This window comes from Hippoglossus hippoglossus, chromosome 21, assembly GCF_009819705.1.
Source record: "Hippoglossus hippoglossus isolate fHipHip1 chromosome 21, fHipHip1.pri, whole genome shotgun sequence".
Classification (NCBI taxonomy): Eukaryota; Metazoa; Chordata; class Actinopteri; order Pleuronectiformes; family Pleuronectidae; genus Hippoglossus; species Hippoglossus hippoglossus.
In genome coordinates, this window is record NC_047171.1 from 24,757,649 (window position 1) to 24,779,906 (window position 22,258).

A 22,258-nucleotide genomic window follows, 5' to 3' on the forward strand; every position below is an offset into this window, starting at 1 on the left:
GCAATATATTGTACACTCACTGGCCACTTTATTAGGCACACCTGTTCAATTGCTTGTTAACACAAGTAGCTAATCAGCCAATCACATGGCAGCAACTCAATGCATTTGGGCATCTAGACGTGGTGAAGACGACTTGCTGAAGTTCAAACCGAGCATCAGAATGGGGAAGAAAGGGGATTTAAGTGACTTTGAACGTGGCATGGTTGTCGGTGCCAGACGGGCTGGTCTGAGTATTTCAAAAACTGCTGATCTACTGGGATTTTCACACACAACCATCTCTAGGGTTTACAGAGAATGGTCCGAAAAAGAGAAAATATCCAGTGAGCGGCAGTTGTGTGGACGAAAATGCCTTGTTGATGTCAGAGGTCAGAGGAGAATGGGCAGAGTGGTTCGAGATGATAGAAAGGCAACAGTAACTCAAATAACCACTCGTTACAACCAAGGTATGCAGAATACCATCTCTGAATGCACAACACGTCGAACCTTGAAGCAGATGGGCTACAGCAGCAGAAGACCACACCGGGTGCCACTCCTGTCAGCTAAGAACAGGAAACTGAGGCTACAATTCGCACAGGCTCACCAAAATTGGACAATAGCAGATTGGAAAAACGTTGCCTGGTCTGATGAGTCTCGATTTCAGCTGCGACTTTCAGATGATAGGGTCAGAATTTGGCGTAAACAACATGAAAGCATGGATCCATCCTGCCTTGTATCAACGGTTCAGGCTGGTGGTGGTGGTGTAATGGTGCGGGGTTATTGTCTTGGCACACTTTGGGCCCCTTAGTACCAATTGAGCATCGTTTATACGCCACACCTTGTTGAATCTATGCTACGAAGAATTAAGGCAGTTCTGAAGGCAAAAGGGGGTCCAACCCGGTACTAGCAAGGTGTACCTAATAAAGTGGCCGGTGAGTGTATATAAAAATATATATTATAAAAATGTGTTTGTTTGTTTGTTGTTTGTTTCAGCTCACCTGGATGCCAAGGAGGCTGGAGATCTCTCCACCTTGTTTGATGTGGGAGGAATTGTGGGTAGGTGCTTTTGTTTAAATGTTGCTCTCATTTTGTTCTTATCTTGAGACTGTGTGTTGGTGTGTGTGTAGAGTGTGTCTTATGTAACTATTTACTTAACACTGATATCATGATATCATGTGTACATGTTTGCTCAGGGGGAATCTTGGCGGGAGTCATCTCTGATAAACTGGGGAAGAGAGCCACCACTTGTGCAGTAATGTTGTTGCTGGCAGCTCCCACTGTAAGTTTCTATTGCACTGTTTCTTATCCACATTATTAAGTTAGGTCCAAAAGTTGGTATCTGGCATTGTATTTTGGAGTGTACCAGACGTCAGTGGATATTCCATAAAGTCAGAGTCATAACATCAAGCGTAGTCACTTCAAATAATGTTGGATTTATATGTTTGAATCTGCTCTGTGTCTTTAGGACTGTGAAAAAAAATGTAGGCACTGAAATTAAAGTGACATTGCTTTCAAAAGTAACACCATGAATAGCTTTTCTAAGTTAACTTCATACAAAGTGCAAACAGAAAAAGACTTGATCAAATCAGTATTTATTCTGGCAACCCTTTACTAGATCTCCTACTAATCCTCTTTGGACAGTTTTACACTGGGAAGATAGATTGTTCAGAGCATAATACTGTAGATAAGATGCTACTGGTCTGTGGATTGAGTCTTTTTCAGTGTTTTCTGTGAACCCAGACTGACTCCAGACTGATTAACAAGAAAAAAACAAGCCCACCATTCCCTGCCCCTGGGCAGTGCATTGGGGGTCCCTAGTGGGGGCGGTTCGTGGCAGGGCCTGGCGGGACCAACCTCCTAAAGGGTGGAGGGATGTACGCAAAAGAAAATTTAGATATATAAAACCGTGCACACGCACACCTGAACGCAATGTTCACTGTATAAATCACAGTCCACCTGGAAATGTGCGTACGTGGATCTGCCTCCAAGTCTGCCCTCCACATGCCCACTTTCAACCATGAATGATTAATGCAAAGCACATCATGAATATTAAATTATGCTGCTGACCAATGGGTTTCCACCGTGAGTCATTAAAGAGTCACGGCATCAAGCGACGAGAAGAGGAAGCATAAACATGATGAATGCCACCTGTGCGTATTTGCATGAACATGCACAAGAATAGCAAATTAGCATGATAATTGCCCCAATAATAGTATATAAAGCCATCTTTCCTGCCACATTGTGTTTAATCCTGATAATGGCATCAAAGAGCAAAACGAAGACAAATTTGAAGTCCTGCTTCCAGAGATATAAAGTATCATTATCAGCAATAAAGTCTATCATTATCTCCATGTTTCTCTCTTCGTGTGCCTCTCCCCTGTGTGACAGCTCTGCTGCTGCCTTTTGAATCCAGGGAGAGTTAAATTGGCCAACTAATCTCAGCTGTGCCAATCAACTCTCCCTGGTCCACCTGGAGGTGCTCTCTGAGCCACCTCCACATACCCCCATTGCCGAAACTTAGGCCAGGGGCTGTCCGGCCTGACCTACCCCCCCAGGTGACAGAATCCACCTGCACTGGCAAGTTTTCTGCTGGTGCTGAATCAGACTTTCACTCACTGAAAGTTGAGTTGTTTAATAACATTTAAATTATCAGAATATGGTTTTATTTTAAGAATAGACTGACAAGTTTCAATGCGTCTTCTTTTTTTTCTTTTATTTTAACGCATGGAAATGTTTCAGAGAAAAACACAGAATATTTGGTCTATACTGAAAAAGCTAATGTTAAAATTTTTTATGTGAATTAAGCACCTAGATAACACTTTTTAAACACATGAACATGTTGATGGGGAGAATACTTATTCACAAAAATAGACTCCCATCTTTTGGTTTTACACACACATACACACGGGTGTCTGCATATAAAATGTGACACATGCTCCATGGTTTTACTGTTACCGCTGTGCTCATGTTGGGTATCCACAGAAGGTCAGCTGAGGGTTGACTTGCAGTGCTGTGTTACCAATGATACACTGCTCCAGCTCAGATAACGCTGTCAACCTTCCTTTCCTTTTTCCCTTCCCCTTCTCTTTTCAATTTTTTGAGATTTAACTTAAAATTTTACTTAAAGTTTACTCTCACCCGATACAGCTTTCCCTGAATGTATAACTGCATCCCATCCCATGGCATCCACTGCTGACACTACAAAATATAACAACTTTTTTAGGGTTTGAGTCCGGTGCTGCACTGTCTTCAGAGGTTTGTTTTAACATTCTTGACTGAATACATTTTCTTTTCAGTTTCTGAAATTTCTACCCAGTCCTGCCCTTTTATGGGCATTGGTGGGCGTTTACCTATGCTGATTAGGAAGAACTGGCACGCGCTTTCAACTTCGGAAGACATGACATTCATCAATACAAGAACACATTTGCGTACAATTCTGCAGTTTTCTTAGGGAAATTTCTGAAGAACAAATTTAAGAAAAATATGAACAAGATATTGGTAATCGAGGTCCAGTCGCCTGCTGAAAATTGTGAATTATAGGTACGATCCAAAAATTGCTTCCATAGCGACAATTGACAAGTCAAGCCAGCCATCTTGAAGCACGCCTTGTGCAAGAAGCAACGTCATTTAGCAGCAACATGAATAAATTTAGAATTATTTTATGATTTGAATTTCAGAGTTAAAACAGTATGTCAACATAACAACATTTTTGTATATAATTGCTTGAAACTAATGAAAGATACTATCCATTAGTAAAGAAATTATTTAAATAACAGCAGACTACTACAGTACTTTCATGGTAAAGTGTTGACAAATAAAATCAGATTTTTCCCTTTGATTTGAGGTGAATGTAACAAGTTGCTGCTAATTAACCCATTAGATATGATATATTCACAATTACATGGGGGGACCACATAGGAGACAGCCTGGGCAGACCATTAAAGATAAAATCTCTCTCTCTCTCCTTTTTAATTCTTATTTATGTAATAATTTTATCCATACATTTTTATATACGGTTTTTTCCCCTGCTCTTTTTTACCAATGAAGGGTTTTACTTTGTATGGGTGTTTTATTTTGGGCTTCAACTTTATTTGTTGTGTTCTTACCCAGCTCGGCCTGGGGGGAGCTTGCAACAGCGGCATAAAACACATTTTATTTAACTGATAAAAGCTATTTATGGTGTTACTTTTGAAAGCAATGTCACTTTAATTTCAGTGCCTGCATTTTTTTCAGTCATAAAGCCACAGTAGTGAGTAATGAATGGTGAATGAAAATGTGAGTGCTTTCATTGTTTTGCTTTGTCTTTGTTTTGCAGCTGTATGGCTTCTCCATGATAAGTGAGTTTGGTCTGGGGCCAACCATCGGTAAGAGCCAGATCTCACTTTTCAACTTAGTCAGAGTTGGTGCCACATGGTTAGCTGCTTAAGAAGCAGTTTACAGAAACATGCATCATTCAATTTCTCCTCATCTTGCGTTTATCCGGGTTCAGGTCGCATAGGTAGCCATCAAAGTAGGACATTCCAGACGTCCCTCTCCCCAGCCATGCTTTCCAGCTTTTCCTGGGGGATTCTGAGGTGTCCCAGGCCAGGGATATGTAAATCCCTCCAGCGACTTCTGGGTCTACCCCGGGGTCTCCTCCTGGTTGGGTGTGCCAAGTAAACTTCCAAAGGGAGGCACCCAGGAGGCATCCTGACTACATACTCAAACCACCTCGACTGTCTCCTTTCAAGAATGAAGGAGCAGAGGTTCTACTCTGAGCTACCTACAGATGCCTGAACTCCTCACTATTTATTATGGCTGAGCCCAGCCACCCTAGGGAAAAAACGAATTACTTTTATTCATGATCTTGTTCCTTCGGTTACTACCCAGAGTTCATGAACATAGGTGAGGGTCAGAATATAAATTAGGTGGTAAACTGAAAGCTTTGACTTGTAACTCAGCTCCTTCTTCAACACAATGGTCCGGTACATCGCCCACATTACTGATGACACCATACTGACCCACCTGTCCATCTTGCACTCCATCGTCCCCTCACTCGTGAACAAGACCCCAAGATACTTGAACTCCTTCACATGGGGGAGCAACTCACCCCAACCTGAAGAGAGCAATTCACCATTTTCCAGCAGATTTGCAGGTGATGACTAAATCCTGACCATGTTGCACTCGACAAGTTAGGCCTGATGAAGCCAACAGAACAACATTGTCTGCAAAAAGCAAGAATGCACATCTAAGCGCTCTCCTCTCCATGGATGAGCTTTGAAATGATGTCCATGAAAATCACAAACTAAATTGGTGACAAAAGGGCAACCCTGGCTTGCAGAGTCCAACAGCCAATGAGAATGTGTTCAACTTTGTACTGAAGGATGCAGCTCTCACTTTGCTTTGCTTCTTAACTACCATAGCAACCTCTGGCAGGGATATAGACAAGCTGTCCCCCAAGTCTTCAGACTCTGCCTGATCAACAATAGACATATGGGACAGTTTCAGGTGCTCCTCTAAGTCCTCTTTCCACCACCCAACCATGTTTCCTTCTCGGAAACAGAGACCTCTCGGCCAAGCAAGCCTGGAAGTCCTCCTTCAGCCTGATGGACCCATCAGCAGCCTCTTAGGTTGCTGCCACTGACAACAACCATCAGACTACAGCTCCCACTTTCCTCCTCTGCAATAGAGGCCCTGAACATGGCCAACAACCATGACCTCCTCTGGGATGCATAATAAATTCTTCTTTTGTTGACCTCTTTTAGGTCACAGAAGAGTAATTTCAAGAAATAATTTACAGAGCATGTGTTCTGGTGTTCATTCATCATATATTCTGTGGAAACCTGACTGATTTAGATTTGAAGTTCATTTTATTTGTGAGACATCTACAATATCTAATACTGTTACTTTTGTCAGATACCTTGAGTCTGTGTCCTGAGATTCGGCATATTAGTGTGTCATATTTATTCATTTTACTTTTGGCAAATTTGCGGTTGACTAAAATATGGACATTCCACTCTTGTCAGAAACAAATAGGAATATTTTAGTCAAGACCAAAAATATGCATTATCATTATTGGAAAAAAACAAACATTGACAACCATATTTAGTTGAAGCTTTTGTCAACAAAATGAACACAAGTGTCAACTAAATTGTATGTGTGTCTCCAACCATAAAAAGTGGATGAAATATAGGGAAATTGGTTGAAATAGAAAAGACTATCTAAACACAATGCAAGTGTGAAAGGAAGTCCACATCAAAGAAAACGTAGTCAAATAAATTATGATCTACAGAAGGTTAATTGTCTGTATTTATGTCGCACTTTTCTAGTCTTGATGACCACTTAAAGCTCTTTACAGTATAATTTTCCATTCACACACACTTTCATACAGACCATTATATGCATCACTTTCTTTATTAGAAGGGGCAATATTGGGGTTCAGTTTCTTGCCTAAGGACACCTAAACATTTCCAAACTTAGAATGTGCTCACTCACACTACTGTGTCTGTATTTTAAGCAGTAGGCAACACGCTACACTAGCTCTTGTTTGATGTGATGCAGTTCTGATATGCCACCTTTGGTGGTCTGCTTATGGGCAGCTGTGGCATCGGGAGATAGAGAGGGTCTTCCATTAACTAGAGTGTTTGTGGTTCGATACCCTGGCTCCTTGAAGCTACATTACCTGGGCAAAATACTGAACCCCAAATTGCCCCTGATGGCTATGACAATGTATGAATGGTCTGCCAGAAAACAGCGCTGTGTATGAACTTTGCACTTTGAGTGGTCGATAAAATCTCTGCTTCTTTAAACAAAGGTCTAAAATTGTACTTATTGAAAGACTTTGATTCATTTTTATTTGATCCATTTAAGACCATTTTATAGAGGTTTGATACATCTCTGCTCAGATGGAAGCTTCTGAGACAAAACCTTTCTCAAATATGTGTGTGCAAATGCCTTTGTTAGTGCAATCTGAAGTGTATTGATTGCCTTATTTGCAAGCATATTGCATTAATGAAGATATAAATACCAACACCATTCAAACTTTCTGCTTTTCATGTATGAGGTTCAGATTAATGAGGTCACATGACCTCATCATTTGAGCTTTGGTGATCATCAGTGGCTGACATTGTGGCACGACTGATGACTCATGTCATGATGGTCACAGGTGCCGATCATTATCCTCATAATATGCTGAAGGAAAATTGTAAGTGTCATTATATGATACATTGTAATGCAGCAGAAGATCATGTGGAGCCCCGATTTAATAATTTTCACAACAAATGTCATCAAAAGAAGTGTGCTTAATAGATATTACATTATCGACAGTTTATTTCGCCTCAAAGTTGTCTTAAATTTATCCAAGTACCATAGAGGTATGCATAGGTTTTCAGAGTATAGTGGACTTGTGTGGCTGCAGACTGAAATACTGAAAACATGAATAGGACATGTCCGTGTATGTCCTAGGCATGCTGCTAGTGTGTGGAGGTCTAGTCAATGGACCATACGCCCTCATCACAACTGCAGTATCTGCTGATTTGGTAAGCGTGTTCTACTATAGTCACATTCCATTTTAACTATGAAACTAAGGAACAGGTCCACTCTTTTATATTTCTCTCACTCTCTCTCTCTCTCTCTCTCTCTGTTTTACTCTTCATCCTAGGGGACCCATAAGAGCCTGAAAGGCAACGCCAGAGCACTGTCGACTGTCACTGCCATCATTGATGGCACAGGATCTGTAGGTCAGTGCCACTGATAAGCAGACACTGTGTTCATTTATATATATATATATATATATATATATATATATATATATATACACTACCGTTCAAAAGTTTGGGGTCACCCAGACAATTTCGTGTTTTCCATGAAAACTCACACTTTTATTTATCAAATGAGTTGCAAAATGAATAGAAAATATAGTCAAGACATTGACAAGGTTAGAAATAATGATTTTTATTTGAAATATTAATTTTGTTCTTCAAACTTTGCTTTCGTCAAAGAATGCTCCATTTGCAGCAATTACAGCATTGCAGACCTTTGGCATTCTAGCTGTTAATTTGTTGAGGTAATCTGTAGAGATTTCACCCCACGCTTCCTGAAGCACCTCCCACAAGTTGGATTGGCTTGATGGGCACTTCTTGCATACCATACGGTCAAGCTGCTCCCACAACAGCTCAATGGGGTTGAGATCTGGTGACTGCGCTGGCCACTCCATTACAGACAGCATACCAGCTGCCTGCTTCTTCCCTAAATAGTTCTTGCATAATTTCGAGGTGTGCTTTGAAAGGTCATTGTCCTGTTGTAGGAGGAAATTGGCTCCAATCAAGCGCTGTCCACAGGGTATGGCATGGCGTTGCAAAATGGAGTGATAGCCTTCCTTATTTAAAATCCCTTTTACCTTGTACAAATCTCCCACTTTACCAGCACCAAAGCAGCCCCAGACCATCACATTACCTCCACCATGCTTGACAGATGGCGTCAGGCACTCTTCCAGCATCTTTTCACCTGTTCTGCGTCTCACAAATGTTCTTCTGTGTGATCCAAACACCTCAAACTTTGATTCATCTGTCCATAACACTTTTTTCCAATCTTCCTCTGTCCAATGTCTGTGTTCTTTTGCCCATATCAATATTTTCTTTTTATTGGCCAGTCTCAGATATGGCTTTTTCTTTGCCACTCTGCCTAGAAGGCCAGCATCCCGGAGTCGCCTCTTCACTGTAGACGTTGACACTGGCGTTTTGCGGGTACCATTTAAAGAAGCTGCCAGTTGAGGACCTGTGAGGCGTCTATTTCTCAAACTAGAGACTCTAATATACTTGTCTTCTTGCTGAGTTGTGCACCGGGGCCTCCCTCTTCTCTTTCTACTCTGGTTAGAGCCCGTTTGTGCTGTTCTCTGAAGGGAGTAGTACACACCGTTGTAGGAAATTTTCAGTTTCTTTGCAATTTCTCGCATGGAATAGCCTTCATTTCTAAGAACAAGAATAGACTGGCGAGTTTCACATGAAAGTTCTCTTTTTCTGGCCATTTTGAGAGTATAATCGAACCCACAAATGTGATGCTCCAGATACTCAACTAGCTCAAAGGAAGGCCAGTTTTATAGCTTCTCTCACCAGCAAAACAGTTTTCAGCTGTGCTAACATAATTGCACAAGGGTTTTCAAGGGTTTTCTAATCATCCATTAGTCTTCTAAGGCGATTAGCAAACACAATGTACCATTAGAACACTGGAGTGATAGTTGCTGGAAATGGGCCTCGATACACCTATGTAGATATTTCATTAAAAACCAGACGTTTCCACCTAGAATAGTCATTTACCACATTAACAATGTATAGAGTGTATTTCTGATTAATTTAATGTTATCTTCATTGAAAAAAACAGTGCTTTTCTTTGAAAAATAAGGAAATTTCTAAGGGACCCCAAACTTTTGAACGGTAGTGTGTGTATATATATATACACACACACACACACACACACACACACACACACACACACACACACACACACACACATACACACATACACTGTTAAAATAAATCTCTGTTATCCTCTTCTGGAGCCATATTCGCACATGATTCACAGCGGACATTTGAAAACAGGGCGCCAGTGGCGGACCTGCCAATTTGGGTGTTCTCTGGCTATTGCCAATCGGACTGCGAGCACAGCTCCCACTAGAGGACGTAGGGGCCTCATGCCGTCATGGAGTCTGTTTCTGAAAGTTTGGTCAGAAACATGCACACCAGTAGCCTGCTGAAGGTCATTTTGTAGGGCTCTCGTAGTGCTCCTCCTCTTCCTCCTCGCACAAAGGAGCAGATATTATTATTAGATAGATGTTATACTGTGACGATTAATTGTTTCCCTAATTTCTTTGAACGTGTGTATATATATATATGATTGTCACTGTCTTGTCATGGCCACATTTTCTTTACTGCATACAGAATTACTTACAGGCATTTACTGGTGTAATTACTCAAATGTAAAATTATATTTGTAGCAAGTTTTTGGGGGATATTTCTACTTCAATGTTTGCCTTAAAGGGGACATAGCATGCCCATTTTACCACAAGTTGATATGGTTCCTTGGGGTCTTAATGAAATGTCTGTAACATACTTTGGTCAAAATACCACAAGGATCATTTCAAACAGCACCCTTTTTACCCTGTATAAAACAGCCCTCCACAGAGTGACCTGTTTTGAGTGCCTGTTCCTTTAAATGCTAATGAGCCAGCTCCCCCCTCCCTCCTCTCCCCCCATGATTTTAAACGATATAAATTACATATTTTATATGATATAAATTATCAAATATGCATCCCATACTTTGTATTCCCCTTCTGTTGTCCTGGAGTTTTAATTTTCCCAATCACATAATTAAATGTCCCCCTCTGCCCATCCACTACAAGCACACAAGCAGACAGACAGAGAGAGAAAGAGAGGTGGGGGGGGCTATGAAGACCATCATTTACCCCCGAACCCCGACATTCAACGGGTACAACAACAAGCGGAGAAAGCAGAATCGCGGGCTGACCTTACATATACAGTCTATGGGGCTGACCAGCGCGGAGAAATGCTCGTCCCGTGTGAACAGCCAGGCGGCTGCGTGCTTGAGAACGGCGCTGCGCTGCCTCGCAGCGGTGCTTCCGCGTCCGGTGTACCCCGGCGTAACTACTGTAACCCGGCGTAACTACTGTACCCCGGCGTACAGTAGCGCTGAACACTGCGGAAGTCTTCCACACAGCTGGCAGTGTGGAAGACCGCTGCGAGGCAGCGCAGCGCCGTTCTCCAGCGCGCAGCCGCCTGGCTGTTCACACGGGACGAGCATTTCTCCGCGCTGGTCAGCCCCATAGACTGTATATATAAGGTCAGCCCGCGATTCTGCTTTCTCCGCTTGTTGTTGTACCCGTTGAATGTCGGGGTTCGGGGGTTACAGTAGCGCTGAACACTGCGGAAGTCTTCCACACTGCCGGCTGTGTGGCGCTGACACAAATTCCAGCTCACGCACGGGAGAGCGAGCGGTCGCTCCCGAGCAGCTGCTGCAGCCTCCCAGTCCCAACGATCCAGACAAATGCCACATGTGAGTGAATCGCGGGCTGACCAGCGGAGAAATGCTCGTCCCGTGTGAACAGCCAGGCGGCTGCGCGCTTGGGAACGGCGCTGCGCTGCCTCGCAGTCTCCCTGCCTCCGGTGTAAACCCGGCGTAGCGAGTGTGGGGGGACAGGGGGGGGGGGACGGGGGGGATGAGGTGGGGGGTGGGCCAAGACCATGTAGGGAGACTTCCAGTTCCTTGTTACGACACAATACACAGGAAGCGCAATCGAGTCGCTCAAGCATGACGTTTCTGACTTAGAGGAACTATAACAAAACGCGCGAGTGTTTTTTCCCAGAGTTTTTGGGTTGGTAGACATGCCAGATACCCACATTAACCTGTAGAAGCACTAACAAAGTGGAAGTTGCATGCTATGTCCCCTTTAATGCAAAAATGGCATAAAGACCATTTCTTCTGGTATTTATTTCACAGAAGGAATCATTTCAGGAATGACCGGTTACACATGGTAGGGACGTTAGGTTGATAACCTTAAAATAAAGAAAAGAGAAAAAAAAATGTTCCCTATCATTATTCTATTTGCATGATAAATTAAATCATATTACTTAAACTTAACTTAAAATCACCATTTCCTTCATACAGCAAACCAACAAAAATATATTCATAGGTTAACTAACAATTATTAATAAACCTAATAAATTCATATCTAAGTCTTAAATGCATGAAATGAACATTATGAACACAATATTCTATTGTGTACTAACTTTGTTAAATCATATGCAAATATTAATCATTAAACCTATAATAATGCAAATGACAGACAGTATCCTGATAAATGCATCTCAACTACCACATTGTCACTCAACGCTGAATAAAATTAAAATGATATAACAAACATCAAAGAGCATTAAAAACATTATGTGGAAACGGAGCACAATTTTTAAGTGCAAACATTTCCAAATAAAATAATGCGGGTCGTCTTTTCATGATTTCTCTGAGGTCCTTTTCTGCACATCGAAGCTCTCCCTTTTGTTCTTTTTTCCTCTTTATTCTACAAGCCAAATTTTGCTGCCCTGAATCAGTTCATACAGACTCTTCCCACCTGCATGAGCAGGAGGCAATCAGTTACTGATAATAATAATAATAATAATAATAATAATAATAATACATTTTATTTATATGCGCCTTTCAGAGCACTCAAGATCACCTTACATGAAGGTAAAAAAACACAACATAAGAAACAATGTATCAAAAACATCAATAAAATGAAATGAACAGTGAATAAAAAATGGAAGACAATCAAACTGAAAATGCCTGTTTAAATGGATGAGTTTTTACATGTGATTTCAAAATGGAGAGAGAGTTAGTGTTGCGAATGTCTTGTGGGAGGGAGTTCCAGAGGCGGGGGGCAGAGCGGCTGAAGGCTCTAGATCCCATGGTGGACAAATGGGCAGGTGGTACAGTGAGGGGAATGGAAGAAGAAGATCTGAGGTTGCGGGAGGGTGTGTCGACATGCAGGAGTTCAGAAAGGTATGGTGGATGGTCTTAAAGGTGAGGAGCAGAATTTTAAAAATAATGCGGTATTTGATCGGGAGCCAATGAAGCTGCTGAAGGACAGGAGTGATGTGATTAATGGAGGGGGTTCTGGAAATGATGCGAGCAGCAGAGTTCTGGAGTAATTGAAGTTTATGATGGAGTATATGAGGGAGACCAAAAAGAAGGGAATTACAGTAATCAATGCGGGATGTAACCAGGGTGTGGACAAGAATGGCGGCAGTGTTGATTGTGAGGGATGGGCGGAGATGATTAATGTTGCGTAGATGAAAGTATGCGGACCGGGTGACATTATTGATGTGGGCTTGGAAAGATAGAATGCACCCCAAGGATGACACCCAGACTCTTAACCTGAGGGGAGGGAGAAACTAAAGAGTGGTCAATATTGAAGGAAAGATTGTCTGATTTTGATAAGGTGAATTTAGTGCCAATAAGGAGAACTTTGGTTTTATCGCTATTGAGTTTTAGGAAATTGCAGGAGAACCAGAATTTGATTTCCTGTAGGCAGTCAGAGAGGGAGGTAGGTGGGAGGATGGAAGTTGGTTTGGTTGAAAGGTAGAGCTGGGTGTCATCCGCATAGCAATGGAAATTAATGTTAAATTTACGGAAGATATGGCCAAGATGAAGTAAGTAGATGATAAACAGAAGGGGCCCAAGGACAGATCCCTGTGGAACACCAGTAGCGACTGGAAATGGCTCTGATTTGAAAGGTTTTAGATGGATGAACTGAGTGCGGCCAGACAGGTAAGATTTGAACCAATCCAAGGGTGTGTTGGTGATGCCTATGGAGGCTAGTCTGTCGAGGAGTATATGGTGAGAGATGGTTAACAGTCCGCAGTCAGCTGCCATGAGGAGGTCATTAGTGATTTTTACCAGGGCTGTTTCTGTACTATGGAGGGGGTGGACACCAGACTGGAATTGTACAAAGAGGTTATTGTCAGATAAATGGTCCTGGAGTTGAGATGAAACTGTTTTTTCCAGGATTTTGGAGAGAAAAGGTAAGTTAGAAATAGGACGAAAGTTATTGAAGTTGTTGGGGTCTGAACCAGGTTTCTTCAGTGTAGGAGTTATTGCAGCTGATTTGAAAGATGAGGGAACCAGATCAGAGGTGAGGGAGGAATGTATGATGACAGTTATTAGGGAGGCTAGACAGGGTAGGCAGGCTTTTACTAGGGCAGTCGGAAGAGGGTCTATCTGACAGGTTGATGGCTTCGATTTCTGAATGAGGTCAGAAAACAGAGGGAAGATTGAAAGTGAACAAGAGAGAGGGGCTGAGAGAACCAGAGGGGATGGACTATGGGATGAGTTAGGAGTCAGTTACTGGTGAATTTGGTCAACTTTTGAGATAAAAAAGGACATTAAGGAGTGACAGTAAGAGGTTGAGTACAGGTGAGGTGCAAGAGAGTCCGGTGGTCGTAATATGTTGTTTACCAAGGAGAACAGGGCTCTTGTGTTCCCTCCACTTGAACTGATTAAACCTGAGTAATAGGTGGATTTTGCTGAAGAGAGAGCATCCTTGTAATGAAGAATATGATCGTTGTACATTTCTTTGTGCACAACAAGTCCAGTTTTTCTTTGTAGAGGCGTTCCAAGCGGCAGCCATTCGCTTGGAGTTGGCGTAGTGAAGGTGTAAACCATGGGGCAGATCGGGAGAAGGAGACAGACCGGGTTTTTAGAGGAGGCAGAGTGTTTAAAAGGCAATGAAGACCATCGTTGTAATGAGAAACTAATTCATCAGTGGTGGATAAACAGTTTATGCTGGGGAGGCTGACAATGCCACTGAAGAGAACATTTAAATGTCCTTAATGTTGCGAAATGAGTTTTCACGAGACGGATTTGTTTTGGATAGCCGTAGGTTGACTTTAAAAGATATCAACTTATGATATGATTACAGACACTTTGATAACTGTTCTACCTGGTTAGATGGAAAACCAACAATTAGTGAGCAATAAATAGTAGTACATAAATGTAATTCCATGCCATGAAATAAAATAATGAACCTGCCTAAACAGTAACTGCCCAAGAGGGACATTGAAAGAAATAAAGTTTTGCAATGAGGTGGTGAGGATTTTACTAGTCAACATCATTCCTGGAATTCTGTATGTAATGTAAGGTTCAGTTATGTGTCAACCTGTCCGAGCTCCCCTTAGGTTCTTCAGTAAACTGTTACAATGATGATCCTGCTCATGTTTATGTAATCAGGTGCAGCACTGGGCCCCCTGCTGGCTGGCCTATTGTCTTCAGGGGGGTGGGATCAGGTCTTCTACATGCTGATGACAGCTGACTTCCTTGCTCTGTTGGTGAGTGCTTTGAAAACCAGCAACAGATGTGTCAATATCAATAACTGATTTGTCCCTAAAGCTGCATGAATGAATATATATATATATATATATATACTCACTGCTCTTTACAACTGTTTCCAGGTCAGTAACAACCTAAAACCTTTTCAGAAACAGAAAACATAGAACATCCACATTAACATTGGTTTCATGGTTGCAGTTTTTTTTTAAATGATGTTAAAGGGTGTCAGTCAGCAGTTTGATGGGGCTGTCTATGGACTGAGTTTTTCCCTTGTGTTATACAGTAGGCCTCTGACACTTGTTTCCAGTGTTTAGTGTTTAAATGGAGAATATGTACCTGTTGTTTCTCTGTGAATTCAATGAGGAAAACCATCTTTTTGATTGATTTTTATCCTATTTATATTTGTGCAGAATATCTGTTCATAACAGTGACCACTGAGAAGAGGTTTAGAGAGAAGTTTGCAGAACTAGCTGTAAGAACTGAGGACATGGATTATAGTAACAAGATATAAAACATGCAATGCAGGACATTGTGACCACACAGTGGTTTTACAACATTTCTGGCTGTGTGCCACATAAGAGGGCTGACTGACCACTTAAACACCCACCCTCATCCCCAGAGATTTAACGTCAGTGTAATTGTTTTTCTAGCTTTGCTTCCTTACATTCAGATTGGTATGCTACTGGTGTTCTGACTCACAAGAGAGAGCTTACATACAGTGATTATTGAACCTTAATGCATATGGCAGACACAAACAATTTCAAATAAATGTTAGTCACCATAATAACTTGAGTTTATAACGTATCAGATGTTTTTTCAGTTTGCTTCCCCCCCAAGAGTCCAAAAATAAAGCTCTAAATGCATGTTTTATACCAGCGCCACTAATATATGAATATGTATTTATATGAATATATGAAATCCTGTAATAATTGACTTTGTGAATGTATGTACAGCTTTTGCTACGGCTTGTGAAAAAGGAGCTTCACTCAACTAAATCCCGTCCCATTTCCATTGTACAGTAAGTCAGATTTTTGTACTATTCATGATTTTACTCAATGTCCTGTTTCCATTGGTTGTTGCACAATTTGAATTCTATGTCTCATATGATCATTGTAAATGAGTTTGATTTTATATACAAATATTAGTTTGGGATGTCAAATTTTATCGAGTTAAATTCAGCAGCAATGACTACAACCAAAATCTATGTTCATTGAAAATTAGTACCCATTGTTTTGTTTTTTTAACCTTTTATTTTTAATAGGTAATACCATTTTTTTTTATTATATCTTTCTCACACACACACACACACACACACACACACACACTCACTCACTCACTCACTCACTCACTCACTCACTCACTCACACACTAACACTCTGACTGGCCCCCTAGTATCAAGTCAGAAGAAGGTCTGCAGAATCCGATGAGAACGCACAGCAGGGGATTCCCTGCTGGATTTACCGTGAACGAGTAAGGGGGTTTGATGATGCTACTAACGCACGACAGACTAAAAAATTAAAAGCAAACAGTCCTCCCCGGATGAAAAAGCAGTGTCACACACGTAGAAGACACAAACGAAGATGGTAAAGAGAGTGGTGATAAGACAGTGGTGTTGATGTGCTGTAAACAACATCAAGTGATCTCCACTCTATCTGCTGCACCACCCCTCACCTGAATCCTGCTGAGAATTTGCTGTTGTGAGCGCGTCTGAGCAGAGAACCCCCTGCTGCATTATGCATGTGAAAAGAGAACTCAGGAGAAACTCCGGGCCCAATTCTGTGGACATCCTTCAAAGAACATGTCTGAAGACGGCTTAACTTGACACCTAAACTAGAAGATGTGAATCAAAAAAACATGTTTAATAGTTTGATTTACTTGCTAAATGGAATGAACATTGTTCCTTATGAACAGTGTTCATTTTTCATAGAGCTAAGTGGTCTTAAGGGTAAAACGTAATGACACCCAATTATCAATAATTTCTGTGTTGGTGTTTGTCTTTCACAGGTTGAAGGAGCATTGAGCAACCAACATGAATGTATGTGTACATACATTCACAAAACTGTGTGAACCTACAGAGGTTTGCTGTAAACAAGAGGGTCCTTGTGTCCACGAGGAAGAGCTGAAGCAGAAGTTCTGCCAGATGAACCAGACAGAAATGCACACTTATTCAACTTCCTTGTCTTTTTTTTTTTTTTTTTACCTCTTTCTCTTTTGACCTGTTGCTATGGTAGCCAATATGAACTTGAGCACACCAGTTGTTCAATCTAAACAAATGATTGGCAGATTCTGGATGTAAAAGTAGCCTTACGTTCAAATGTCTATTAGAACTACAGAGAAACTAAAAGTGACATTTATTTTGGTAGCAGTCATTTATACAGCAAATTCCATTACTTTATTCTAATAAATCCTACTATACTTATTGACAGACGCTTCCTATTCTTGTACTTATGAGTCCCCCAAGCCCTGACCTAATTATAACATCTGTAACTAACCAGTCTATTTCATATCAAAGCTATTATTTCCAAGGGACCATATATCACCTAAACACAGCCTCACAGTGGCATCTACCGCAGGGTCAGATCAGCCACATATCTGATTTTTGAAGAACTCAAACAGGTCTGGTGTTGTCACTGACACCTTGAAATATAAGGCAAGCAAAACAGAACTGGCAAGGGGGTTGCGAATGAGCTTCAGTTGAGATTCAGTTTGGTTTTCCACACCCCAAAAAATGGTAACAGAAAAATATCCACAAATTGGCATGACTGCAGGTTGTTATACTACTAAGAACAAAAAGCAACTTAAAAAATAATGTATCTCTTCAGTTGTTATTTATTCATCATTTTAACTCCTATAGCCTCTTCCGTGCTGCTAAACTTTAGTGGGACAGATGCACTCTCACTAGTGATTAATTGGATAATGAAGACAAACTAAAATGCCATGTTGTGATACACCTGCTTGAATTTTTGGGGAAACCCTGCAGCTTAACTCCTGTAATTAGCTGCTACAGACCAAGAGCCATCTACAAAGATAGTTTCTGTTATATCAGTGAGGTGCGACAGTGACACCAAATGAAACCGTGACTAATTGGAAGACTAAAAAGTTAGCCACCTTACCTCTAGGCTAACTAAGGAATACATCTTGTGTTTCCAGGGTAACCGTTAGTGACACCTGTTGACTAGTGGTGCCAGTAAATGATAACAATGCTCATGATCACAGGTTTGTTTACAGTGTTTTGGAGCAAGTGGTGAGATTGGAAGTGCAGTAACATGTTGGAAATATACAACAGTAAAGTAAACTGTCCTGAGCCTGGAAGATGGGTCCTGCCACAGCAAGACTGAACTGCACTAAGATTTGATGCTACTTGAAGTTTTTTTGTTTTTGTATTGTCCTTGTAACTTTTGAATTCTTCCAGAAGGTAAATGTTTTCTGCGGATTGAACTTTGTAAGGTTGGTGTGTTGGTCACTCTTGTTTTCTTATGAATTTAGATAAATGTCTGAAAAGTAACTGTTGGTTTGATCTTATTTAAGTATCTTTTGTCACAATGTGACCCAGAACCCCTGTGGACTATTGCAGCCCATTTGTTCCCGATATTATTTGTAAAAGTTGTCAGATATGGTCTGTCAAAATCATGCCCAGCCAAGTCCAGCCAAAGTGAAAATTATAATTTTTTTCAGTCCCTATCACAAAAGAAATACAATAGCCCTTAAAGGGTCAGTCCACCCAAATTGTGAACATTTTATATATAGTTGTATATATCCATTCAGGTAGATTTAGTTTTATTTGTCCCGGTTTTGAGATCTATCTGAAAGCTCTGTCTCTCTGCTACTACAAGTGAGGTGAATGTAAATCATTTCCATTGCACAAGGATGACAAATAACCAAAAAGACAGTTAAATAGAAAAATTGTAAGTCCTCAACTTACACAAATACTCTCTGTGGACAAATATGGTTGTCAGGGTGGAGTACCTGTGTGATGCTCTATGAGGGCACATAGTCTTGCTTAAGTCACCTTGTCTTACTTAACCAAAGATTTTATGGGATCAAGTTGTAATTTATTCTAGAAACTACTTTAAACAGTCATTTAACTTATTTCTGTCAGTTTTGTGGATTCAATATTTTTCCCCCATTATTTGTTCTGAACTTAAGGCACCAAAGTTGTATTTTTACAATTACATTGTGCTGGTGAGGGGATCTGAAATACTATGAATGAAAGTTATCAAATCTTGTGGATATATTTTGCAGTGTAGATAAGTAAGGTTATTATTTGAAATACTTCCTCATAGTTACTGAATTTAATTTCAGACTATGAAATAGGACTATCAGTGAAGTTGGCACCTCTTATTAAAACCTCATTAAAAAAGTGGTAGCACTGTGGAAAAAAGAAAACATTTTGAAAATAGTTATTGTCTCTTAGTTTTACCATTTGTTAATATAACTACATTCTGGTGATTTATTGTTTGTTTATTGTATTATAATAAAATCCACAAAATACAAACTTGTCAATGTTATATACATTTATATCTTAAACTCTGGGATCATTTTGTTTTGTGGCAGTAGTATTGAGATTATTATGCCTTCCTGAAAAAAACATGCTGTGTATATTTATTATGTCTCTGGTTGGCCTAGGACGTGTGCCTTGTTTGTTGTTAATCTTTTTGCTAGACAGTTGATTTTGTAAACAAAATTGTCATCACTCTTAATGATCTTGGTTTGGGGTGCGTTGATTTCCAAAGCATTCTGGGAAACAAAATAAAGCGTTTTTTTCACTTAACTTTGGAGGTTATGTTTTTGATGGCTCTTTTTCAAGCATAAAACTACAGGCTGGCTTAATCTGTCTAATTCATGGCATGGAGTGGCCTTAAGTCTCAGCTGGAGTTGGCAGGTGTCACCTGAAATGGTAAGCTCCTGACAGACTGAAACCCACTCACTGACACAGGCAGAAACTAGAAAGAAAGAAAAAAAGAAAAAATTACAATGCACAATTGCACATACAATGAAGGAACCACCTACCTTCTGTGCCACAGACAACCACGATTGGGTAACAGTTTGTGGAATACATAATTTGTAGAGTATTGTATGATAAAAATATTGATATCACCCTCATCTCTGTGCATTAAATTATTAGCCCAGTTTTTATTTCCAAGTCTGTTTTTTTAAATAGCCATATCAATCAATCAATCAAATTTTATTTGTATAGCCCATATTCACTTATTTGTATATTGAAGTGTCAAGTTCCTTCAACGGATATGATGGGGGACAAAACCATAGTCCTCACTTGATGTAAAACATGCATAGAAGTTTAGCCGAATCTATTATGAGGCTCATCTGATTCAGCCAAATAATGTTTTGTCTTTTTAGTTCAAATTCCTTTTTTATTTTTACCGTAATAGTATTTCTTTGCTTATCTGCATTAAAAGAATAACAGAAAGGACAATTTCATACTATAGCAAATTTTAAGAATTAAAAGGATTGTAGACTCTTCCATAACAGTTTGTTGGGGAAGCCAGTGAGGATTGCGTTAGGTATAGATACTGAAGGCTGAAGACATTGTTGGGCTGTCTTGGCTAAAAAATATCCCAGCTTTGGGAGATCAATAGAACACTCCCTAACTCCACCAACCCATACAATCACACTACAACAGACACCTCTTCCTGACTGAACTTTCCATCACACAACCATGCAATCATGTAGAGCTAGTTTTCCTATGTTGCTGATAATTTATTGTTTACTGTCAACTGAATTATGCCTTATCTTTATGTGTGCATATAATTCCTTTTGAACCTTTTACATTTCTACTTTACATTTGTATATTTGTATAGTGTTCTCTTTTGATTATTTTTCTATGTGCATGCTGAAGTGTCCTTGGGCAACATACTGAACCCGTAATTACTCCTGATGGCTGTACCAACAATCATCAGGTCTGTAAGTAATGCATGAAGAGATGCACTGTATGAATGTGTTTGTGAATAAGTAAATGGCAAAACTGGACTGTCAAGCACTTTGAGTGGTCATCAAGACTAGAAAAGTGTTTTATAAATACAGACCCTGAACCATTTATGTCTGATTGATTTTTTTTAACTTTTTATTTACTTTTCAGTTGCAGTTACACTGAGTAATGTCACAATAATACAACAACAATGACCTTACAATTACAAATAACAAAAGTAAAAACAAATGGGGAGGTGGATACCACTCTCCTTTTTACAGCTTTTGATCCATTCTTTTCAGACTAGCTGAGAACATGATGCATTCTTCTGTTTGTATGCCGATTTTTCCCACCGTTGTTTATGGAGCCCTGCTTTAATCCTTAAATGATGAGTAGATTTCCTGTACAATGTCCAACCACTGTCCTGTTCGAGGAGGGTCACAGTTTAACCAGCTCCTTGTATGCCTTTTTACACGCAAGTGTCAGGATTTTCAAGATATGTATCCTTCTTTTAAATTAATTTCATAGTTGTCAATCCCAGGTACACAATCCGAGGGTCCTTAGGAATCTTGTAGCATAAAATCTCCTCAAGAATCTGAATAACCCTGTCCCAGAATATTTGAATTTTTATACATGACCAGAAAACATGTGAGTGAGTGGCATTCACCTGTCCACACTGTCTCCAGCATTTCTTTTGCTTACCCAATTGTTTAGTTTTTAAGTGAGGTGTAGTAAAGAAGTGTATCAAATTATTCCTGCAAAATTCCTTCCATCTTTTGGATCCGATGGATGTTTGCTGTGTTCTACACATGGAATGCCACTCACTTTCTGAGAGTATATGTTAATTTCTAGTTCCCATTTTGGTTTTACATACAGAGAATTTCTTCCACTTTGCTTTTGCAAACCACTGTACAATTTAGATACTCTGAGGGGGTTTGTTTGTATGCACCTGTCAACACTTCAATTACTTCATTACCTTCTGCTGAGATTCCTTTTTTTAATTTCTGTATCGTAGAAATGCCTTAACTGTAAATATCTGAACAGATCCTCATTAACTTTAATTCACTTGATTTTGTCAAAGGTTTTAAAGGATTTTCCCTCTATGATTGTACATATAGCTGTTATTCCTTTTTCTCTCCATATTATGTATTATGTATCTCTCCAGGTCTAAACTTGGGGGACTGAGAAGGCCAGTGGCGGCTCCTGCCAAATTTCTCAGGGGGTGCAATTGTTGCGATGATGGCTAACGCCGGGTTCACACCGGACGCGGAAGCGCCACGCAGTGATGTGCTGCGCCAACAAAAGCTGTCTGCCTCCTTTCCGCCCCCATGTTAATCAATTGGGCTGTTCACATCGGCTGCAAAGCGCCGCGCAGTGCCGAGGACGGCTTGCACTCTGCAGCGATGGTTTCGGCATCTGGTCTATTTTTTTCGCTCGCCGCAAGCATATCACGCCAGTTTTAAATGCATCCCATACTTTTGATTT

The 22,258-nt window shown here is 40.4% G+C and overlaps 1 protein-coding gene and 1 long non-coding RNA gene across 5 annotated transcripts in view; both read left to right on the forward strand.

Annotated features, from left to right (window-relative positions):
• Positions 1-17,073, forward strand: part of slc37a1 (solute carrier family 37 member 1) — a 64,591-nt gene extending 47,518 nt beyond the window's left edge. For all 4 annotated transcript variants that reach the window (XM_034573379.1, XM_034573381.1, XM_034573382.1 and 1 more), the window contains 8 exons: positions 970-1,032; positions 1,170-1,255; positions 4,292-4,340; positions 7,420-7,493; positions 7,616-7,694; positions 14,749-14,846; positions 15,801-15,865; positions 16,852-17,073. In XM_034573379.1, coding sequence (XP_034429270.1) covers positions 970-1,032; positions 1,170-1,255; positions 4,292-4,340; positions 7,420-7,493; positions 7,616-7,694; positions 14,749-14,846; positions 15,801-15,865; positions 16,852-16,867 — 530 coding nt within the window. In that variant the 3' untranslated portion in view covers positions 16,868-17,073. The remainder of the gene's footprint in view (positions 1-969; positions 1,033-1,169; positions 1,256-4,291; positions 4,341-7,419; positions 7,494-7,615; positions 7,695-14,748; positions 14,847-15,800; positions 15,866-16,851) is intronic.
• Positions 15,873-16,355, forward strand: LOC117754535. Its single transcript, XR_004612458.1, has 2 exons — positions 15,873-16,076; positions 16,288-16,355. It is a non-coding gene; the product is annotated as an uncharacterized LOC117754535 (long non-coding RNA).
• Positions 17,074-22,258: the final 5,185 nt, after the last annotated feature.